We start from the raw sequence: 8,512 nt of genomic DNA, 5'->3' as shown, positions 1-8,512 counted from the left end.
CTCCAGGAGCCCGCAGCCTCCACGAGAAGGAAAGTTACTCTTTTAAGTTTGAAAAGTGCCATCGAGCAGCCAGAACTGACAGTCCGAAGAAAGGGGGGCGCTTTCTAGCAAAGACCGGGGGGGTGGGTGAAGGGAGGGGTGTGAGAGCGAAGGCGCGCGGAAATAACACCACGCTCCTTTCGCGCCGCCGAGGCGACTGAACTTGAGGGGCTGCGAGAGGAACGCTTGTGTCTTTTAAACTCGTACTTTTCGCGGGTCGTGGAACACCAGCTCGTTTCACACCGACATTAGCACACTCACTTGAAAAAGGAAAACCTTACGCGCCCCGGGAACGAACGCGCTCCTCCGCCTCGGGTCTCGGCGAGAGAACGCGCCGCTGGAGCGTCCGGCCGGGCTCGGCAGCCCTTCGCGCGACCCGGCGGCCGCGCGCTCCCCGCGCGCCGCACTCCGTGCCCGCCGGGTCCTCAGCCGCTGGCCGCGCGCCCTTCCGGCTGTCAGGCCCGCCGGGGCGCCCGCTCGGGGACGCGCGCTGGCCCCACGCCGAGCGCGCGGGAGACGGGCGCACGCTCGGCCCTGCCCCCGCGCGCCGCGGGCTCCCGCCGAGCTCCCCGCGCCGCCTGAGGTCTGGAAAATCGAAACCCGGGGGAGCTCGCCCTGCCCCTCGCGCGCGCCGCCTGACCCGCAAGGGGAAGTGGGCGCCTTAGTTTTCGCCGAGGCCGGGTTTATTAACGGAGTAAACGGCCTAGCTTGACACCAGACATTGTCTAGTAAAACGATGGTCGGGGGTTGGGGGAGTCGAAAGAACCTCTGGAGCCCCGTCCATAAGCCATAATGACGCGCCAGAAAAGGCGAGAATTTTATGTTTGGGAAGTTTCTGCAGTTGCGCGAATTTCGCCGGGTTCTGGTTGTGCAGGCCACTTAGATCTCTTGAGGCATCGGAAATGTTTCTTCGTTGGAGGGGAGAAAAAATAAAATAAAAAGAGGGGCTTTGTGTAGGGGTGGTGGGGGAGGAATCCATACGTCAAATACAAGTACAAGCACAAGAGTGCACACTCACACCCGCTGCCGGCCTCGCTCCGGGACCGGCCGCCGCAGCCTTTCAGCTCCGCGGGGCTCCGGCAGCTGGGCGGGCGGGCGGGGGCGGTGCCCTATGCAGATGAGGAGGGTGTGGCGATTCGTGCGGCGCCGGGCCCCGGAAGCGCCCAGAGGACCTCGTATAAAAAAAGTACTGAGGCCGTTTCTGCCGCACAACTGCTAAAGCTCCAGAGACAGGAACGTGTGCGGCGGCGGCGGCGGCAGCAGGAGCCGCCACCTCCGGGACCACCGCGACTCAGGCGGCGCGGGCGGGGGTGAGGGGCGGGAGTAGCCGGCGCGGGCGGCGGGGGTCTAGGAAGGACTCGAGTCGCTCGCCGCGGCCGGGAGCGCACTCACTGCTCCCGAAGTGTTGTCGCCTCGCAGTTCCTCGCTCGCCTCGCTCCTAGAAGGGGCGGCCGCCTCCAGGTGACACAGACGGGACTCCCGCTTGCGCTTTTCCAGATGCATCAGAGATACTTTTGGTGCGGGGCTGCTCTTGCGGGGCGCGGCGCGCGCGGCTGGGGGACCGCGGGGGCCTGGGAAGGGAGCGTCTCCGGGGTGTCCCCCTAGGCGAGGCAGGGGGATTCAAGCGGGGAAAGGGGGCGCGTTCCTGCCTTCGCGGCCCCCCCCCCCCACGTCCTCCCGGCCGCTTCTAGCGTCCTCAGCGCGCTCCTTCCCCCACTTCCCCCCCGTTCTCTCTTAGGACCGACCAGGGCCAAGTGGCGTTCGGCGGGCACTTTATGGCGGAAGGCGAAGGGTACTTTGCCATGGCCGAGGACGAGCTGGCCGGCGGCCCCTACATCCCCCTGGGCGGCGATCTGAGCGGCGGCGACTGCGGCGGCGGCGGCGGCGGCGGCGGGTTTGCCGGGCATTGCTTGGAATACTGCGAGAGCCCCACGGCGCACTGCAACGTGCTGAACTGGGAGCAAGTGCAGCGGCTGGACGGCATCCTGAGCGAGACCATCCCGATCCACGGGCGCGGCAACTTCCCCACGCTCGAGCTGCAGCCCAGCCTGATCGTGAAGGTGGTGCGGCGGCGGCTGGCCGAGAAGCGCATCGGCGTCCGCGACGTGCGCCTCAACGGCTCGGCCGCCAGCCACGTCCTGCACCAGGACAGCGGCCTGGGCTACAAAGACCTGGACCTCATCTTCTGCGCCGACCTGCGTGGGGAAGAGGAGTTTCAGACTGTGAAGGACGTCGTGCTGGACTGTCTGTTGGACTTCTTACCCGAAGGGGTGAACAAGGAGAAGATCACACCACTCACGCTCAAGGTAAAGCACAACCCCCCGCCCACCCCAGAGGGACCCTGGGCCCCCGCGGCGGGCCGGGCGCGAGTGCTGCACGGCTGACACCCGGGGTTCGGGTCGGCCACCTGGACCCGTGTGCGCGCCCTGGCTGATTTTGCTTTTGCGTTAATTTTTTTTCTGAGTTCACGAAGGTGCGTGGACTTGTGTCTGAGTGTTTTCCTTGACTTGCTGCTTCAGCGCCCCGCGCCATCTGCTTCCTCATCTGCCCTGCCCTCTCTTCCTTCTCCTTATTTTTTAACTCTTGGCTTTCCTTGCTTGAGTCGTGTCCGGAGTACATTCGTATATTCTGATAAGTAGAAGAGTGAAATGTCCATCTTTTTTAAATTTTTTTGAGTCATTGGATGTTTGAGTCTCTGGGAAAAAGAGCAGCCTGCCACAGAGGCGAGTCAATGGGCTTATTATTGTGTTGGAAAAAGTGACTAGATTTCCTAGCTGCTTTCTGCTGACTCCAGGCATTAAGAATAAATACGGCTTTTCTCCGGGTTGGTTCTTGGGTTCTGGATATAATGGGTCCCCTCCTCCCCACTTTGGCCCAAAGCGCGTTAAAATGATCGGAGGAACCAGCCTCCCAGAATGTCTTAATTTAGTTCATATTTGATTTTAGCTGCAGAATCCCTGCGGGAACCCACAAGATACTGATCCTGTCAGTTGCCTGGGGGTTGGAGGGGAAACTAGGTGACTAGGGACAGGATGTGAGGCAGACTGACTTTTTACTGTAGGTCCTCTGTCTTTTGAATATTGCAGCTATATTGTGTGAATCTTGTACCTGTAAGAACAGTCTCAAAAAATAACATTTCAAAAGTCAGACATGACAACAGAACCGCTTAGTACTGTGCTATGTCTGCCAAAAGCCTCAAACTATTACTTCTAGTCTCTTCCCCAGACAGCAGAACCACTCGTTAAATGTATTTTTTGTTGTTGTTGTTTTCAGAAGACTGTTTAATGTTTAAACCTGTAGGTAGTGTTTTGCTGAAACTTGACAAAACGAAAGGGAAGGAGCAAAATAATTCTCAGCTGTGATGAGGATGTGTTTATTATTTTTTTCTAGGTTTGCTCATCTTCTTGTTTTGTCTTTTAAATTGTAGGAAGCTTATGTGCAGAAAATGGTTAAAGTGTGCAATGACTCTGACCGATGGAGTCTTATATCCCTGTCAAACAACAGTGGCAAAAATGTGGAACTGAAATTTGTGGATTCCCTCCGGAGGCAGTTTGAATTTAGTGTAGATTCTTTTCAAATCAAATTAGACTCTCTTCTCCTCTTTTATGAATGTTCAGAGAACCCGATGACTGAAACGTTTCACCCCACAATAATCGGGGAGAGCGTCTATGGCGATTTCCATGAAGCCTTTGATCACCTTTGTAACAAGATCATTGCCACACGGAACCCAGAGGAAATCAGAGGGGGAGGCCTGTTAAAGTACTGCAACCTCTTAGTGAGGGGCTTTAGGCCCGCCTCTGATGAGATCAAGACCCTTCAGAGGTATATGTGTTCCAGGTTTTTCATCGACTTCTCAGACATTGGAGAGCAGCAGAGAAAACTGGAGTCCTATTTGCAGAACCACTTCGTGGGCTTGGAAGACCGCAAGTATGACTATCTCATGACCCTTCATGGAGTGGTGAATGAGAGTACCGTGTGTCTGATGGGACATGAAAGAAGACAGACTTTAAACCTGATCACAATGCTGGCTATCCGGGTGCTAGCTGACCAGAATGTCATCCCTAACGTGGCCAATGTCACTTGCTATTACCAGCCGGCCCCCTATGTAGCAGATGCCAACTTTAGCAATTACTACATTGCACAGGTCCAGCCAGTGTTCACATGCCAGCAACAGACATACTCCACTTGGCTACCCTGCAATTAAGAATCATTTAAAAATGTCCCGTGGGGAAGCCATTTCAGACAAGATAGGAAAAAAATAAAAAAAAGAGAGAGAGAGAGAGAAAAGAAAAAGAAAAAGGCTGAGTGACCCAGCCCTTATTAGGGATATGTTTTGTGCAATGATGATCTGCTCCTGGTTTTAAACTTGGCAAAGCTTTGTGGATCTTTTCATAGGTATGGGGGCACGATCTCAAAATAACCCACCCACCACCACCAACCCTCCCGCCTGATTCTCCTACCCAGTTGGATTCTTTCCTGAAACAAAAGAGACCTGTCATTGAAAGCAAGCAGGTTCTCCTAAAATAACAAGAGAGAGAGGAAAAAAAAAGCTTGATGACAATATGGGTGTGCAGTACCTGCTCCCATAGCTTTGCCGTAGGAAAAAAAGACAAGTGGCTAGTTTCTTATAAGATGGAATTCATGAAAGGAAATATACAGAGATTAGAAAAAAGGTCTCCCTCCAACTTAATTATCAATTCAGGAGTTCAGATAGTAACAATGGTACAGGAAGAAGGGGTACACCAACACTGGGATTGCTGAGGCTTGTCGTGAATACTATCTGTGGAACTCTCCCATTGTGCTAATAGAAATGGCTTGCTCCAAATGAACAGTAGTAGGTTGGTGCAGTTCTCATAACAGCAGAACTTATGATGACACAATCCATTATTTCCAGCTGCGTGCATAGCTCACATTTTTTAAAATGTGAAAATGCAAGCAAAAACAGCTGTAGCAAAGAAAGTATGCTCAAGGACCAAAGATTTACCAGATAAAAATACCCAAGTAGAAGAGAGATAGTAGAATATATAAAGTTACTATATTTGTTACACACCAATATACATCAAAGTGCCTGTTGCCTTCTGAAAATTTGAAGTGGAAAAATTTTATGGTTTAATGACTTATTTTATCAGGGACTCAAGAAGAAAATAAAACAACACATAAGCTTGTGAATGGTGGAGGAGATGCCCTATTTTTTTCTTGACAAATACTTGTATAAAGTTAACATTGTTGGTGTGATGTTATCCTAGGTACATGTGTATGTGTGTGTATATTATGTGTATATATATACATATTTGTGATATGTGTATATACACACAGTTCATTGACTTTGGTCTAGAATAATGTAGCAAATAGAAAGTGTTTAAATACTGTGTGCTTTTATGTTTTCAGCAGGATGACCTGAGACGTGGGCATATTGCAGTGATGAATTAAATCCCACATCTAAAAAACTTAAAGTGAATGAAGGAGGAAAACAATTAATATATTTGATAGATTGAGCAGAGATTATACCTTTTTAGTGAGTGTTTTTGTTTTTGTTTTGTTTTTCTTTTTATTTTGTGAGCCATAGAATTCCACAAATGGGAGAATATTTGTTTGGCAGAGCACTCTTTTTTTTATACTGAACTGCCATTTTGACAGTTTGAACCCTTTTAGTTTTTGTAATACTTGCATACCTCCATGGTGTATAATCCGGTGGATCATGGATCAGTGATAGTCTGTTTAAATCCCTGACTGCTCAAAAGAATTTCTGGTGATCTGAACACTACTTATTAATATTTAAATGGATTTTTAAATGAGTGCATTGTGCATTCCAGGACCACTAGAGTTTAGTAAATGTGAAATGACCCTTTTTAAAGAGTATTTGCACAATTGCTTAAAATTTATATATGAGATATATATTATATATAAAATTTTATAAATTCATGCCAACATGAAACATCTTCGATCTGGTTGTCACACTGCATTTAAATATTTAGTACTGTACTTCAAATTCACTCACTTTGCATCAAATCAGATCCAACTTTATTTTCTGTCTCAAGAGACCAGTTACACCTTTGTGAAATGAACTGGCATTACTATTTCAGTTCAGTGACAGCTAATCTTGAACCCATCCCTTCTCCCAGCCTTTAATTTCTTTAGACACTGGTCTCTGAAAATGCATTTGTTGAAAACAAAACTAATATCCGAAAACCTTCCCTCTTGTCTTATGAGGCAGCCACATCATCCCTTACCAACCCTAGTGGATGACTGCTTACTATGTGCAGCCCTCTGAAGAATCAACTGATTGTTGTCATCCATTAGAGAGGGATTGGGGAAGAAAATAGCATCATCCTATTGGCAGTGTTATCTGGGCATCCCTCAGATGCTCATTGTTAGTTTCATCCATCCAACTACCTTTCTTTCGCATCTTTCTTTGAAGCCTTAACCGGAACTTGATGGGTTTGCTCTAGCAGCCTCCCTGTGAACTCTGTCCCAGCTGTAACAGCTACTGCACTGCCACTCACTGTTTTGTAGGGAGCTTTTTCTTCTCCCATGTTGGCTCCGACTCGCTCACTCCAGCCCTGGGTTTTGAGAAATTCATTGCGAATTCCCAGGAAATGTTCCTTTTGCAGATTAAGCCTGATACTTAACCGTCAGAAACCCAGAGCTCCATCCTCCTTACCTGTTTGGACAGTCCCTAAGATTAAAGCTAAGGGAACATTCAGAAATGGAGGAGGAGCATCTGGGCAGCTGCCTTGTTCCTTCTCATCCTAACTCTTGACGGATGAGTCGTCCACTATTTCACAAAGAATCTGGAGGTCTCCGGCTCTGCCAGAGCAACAATCCGCTGTTATTTTATGGCACAGATTCTTGTATGGAGGGGCCTTCTTTGAAAAATATACTTTTCATTTGTTTTCTCAGATATTTATGTTCTTTTCTTGCTTACTTCGGGGCTGGTCGTAGTTGGAAATGCCAGCAGCTGGCATTCAGTTAGAACAGGCTGTACTCAAGACAACCTTCGGCATTTACTTTGATTGATATAATTTATTTCCCTTTTGTATGTACTATAGTCTTGTGCATATGTAGTTGAACAAACGGTGGAATATATGTCTATCTTTGTGGATGTGTGGCCTAAACATTTGAATGTCTGGTGAGAGAGAGCCATGTGTCATAGGTCAGAAGAAAGTACAGCTCTCAACTCCTGATTAGTGTCTGTGATTTGCTTACCTTTGTGTTTATCTGGTCGAGTGCGCTGTTACTTTAAAGCAGGAAGATTTTTTTTTTTTCCCCCTCTGCTGGAGGCTCTTCTCACCTGTCCAGCCTGGCACGTCAGGGAACACTTCACCCATGACAGTGCCCTTTTAACAAGTTGACTTTATTTGCAGTAAAGTCTCGTTGCCTCAAGATGTCCTACATCAAGATGGACTTTTCCTTTCCAGAAACAGGATCAAATATTTGCTCACTCTTGGTATTGGGTGGACTATTTTAATGAGGCTCCAGAATTGCAATGATGGGAGGTCTGTAAGCCAAGCCAAGGAGGAAGCGCCAAGAAGAGCGAACATGCTGTTCGTTTTTGCCACCCCTTTCTGTTTGCTTATTGTAGGTTACCTTGCTGCGTGTAAAGTTGTTTTCAGTGCAATGCTTGTCAAATAAATATTGTGAACTATTTTGTAAATGAAATGTATTATGTTAAAAGCTGTCAGCAATTCAGAAATAAGCTTTTTTGTTGTTTGAAGACAACATGTGTTAGATGACGCCAAAAAGCCAGAAAAAGTAATTTCATATATAGTACCTGTTTGAATATAATCTTTCTTTATGATCTCTCATAGCATAGCCTTTTTAGTGCTAAGAAAGAATCTCTATGTAATATTTTGTCATAATATGGCTTGCTAACAAAGTACATGGTCAAAGTACAGAGTTGGAAGATGGCAAGTAACTTGGTGAGAATGGCTGCAAATCCTTGCAGATTGGAGGAGTCTCTGCCCGCTGGCTGTCTCTCCCTTCGACCTCTCTACAACCATCACCTGCTCCGAGACGTCCTGTTTGCAGCAAGCTGCTTCTGGGGTCACTCTTCTGGAATACTTTCACTTTAGACTGTGTCACAGGCAGAAAAGGAGTTGATGGAGAATGGACTCTTTAAAAACTGACATGTTTGAATCGACGCTAGAGGGAACAGATTGTGAATTTTGTTTACAGCATCCAATATTTGGATTTTTTTTTTTTTTGTAAATAAAAAGAAGTTATTTTTTTCTATTGATTTGTGTGTTGTCTTCCGTGTCTGTGCTGGCTAAAGCCCGTATCCTCTGTGTCCAGCTGTGTCCATGAGAAAAGATGGGGCAGTGTTTGGAGAAGACCCATCTTTATCAACTTCTGATTGGAGTACAAGTCACTAAAATGCCCAGCTTACAGCCAGCCCAACTCTTGACTGGCTCAGTCAGCTCCATTAGAATCTAGATAATGAGTTCTGACATTTTGAATCTGGTTATGAGCTTAG

At 48.0% G+C, this 8,512-nt stretch overlaps 1 protein-coding gene across 2 annotated transcripts; it reads left to right on the top strand.

The window, feature by feature from the left end:
* The first annotated feature begins 1,245 nt into the window (after positions 1-1,245).
* On the top strand, positions 1,246-8,275 carry TENT5A (terminal nucleotidyltransferase 5A). Of its 2 annotated transcripts, none has more exons than XM_040239088.1 (3): positions 1,246-1,500; positions 1,778-2,345; positions 3,467-8,275. In XM_040239088.1, the coding sequence occupies exons 2-3, from the start codon at positions 1,815-1,817 to the stop codon at positions 4,241-4,243; spliced, it is 1,308 nt and encodes a 435-aa protein (XP_040095022.1). In that variant the 5' UTR covers positions 1,246-1,500; positions 1,778-1,814; the 3' UTR covers positions 4,244-8,275. The 2 variants fall into 2 exon arrangements, with proteins under 2 accessions (XP_040095022.1, XP_040095021.1); XM_040239087.1 differs by having other exon boundaries at positions 1,313-1,556.
* The last annotated feature ends 237 nt before the right edge of the window (positions 8,276-8,512 follow it).

This window comes from Oryx dammah, unplaced genomic scaffold (assembly GCF_014754425.2).
Source record: "Oryx dammah isolate SB20612 unplaced genomic scaffold, SCBI_Odam_1.1 HiC_scaffold_4, whole genome shotgun sequence".
NCBI classification, from domain to species: Eukaryota; Metazoa; Chordata; class Mammalia; order Artiodactyla; family Bovidae; genus Oryx; species Oryx dammah.
This window is presented reverse-complemented; position numbering and strand designations above follow the sequence as displayed.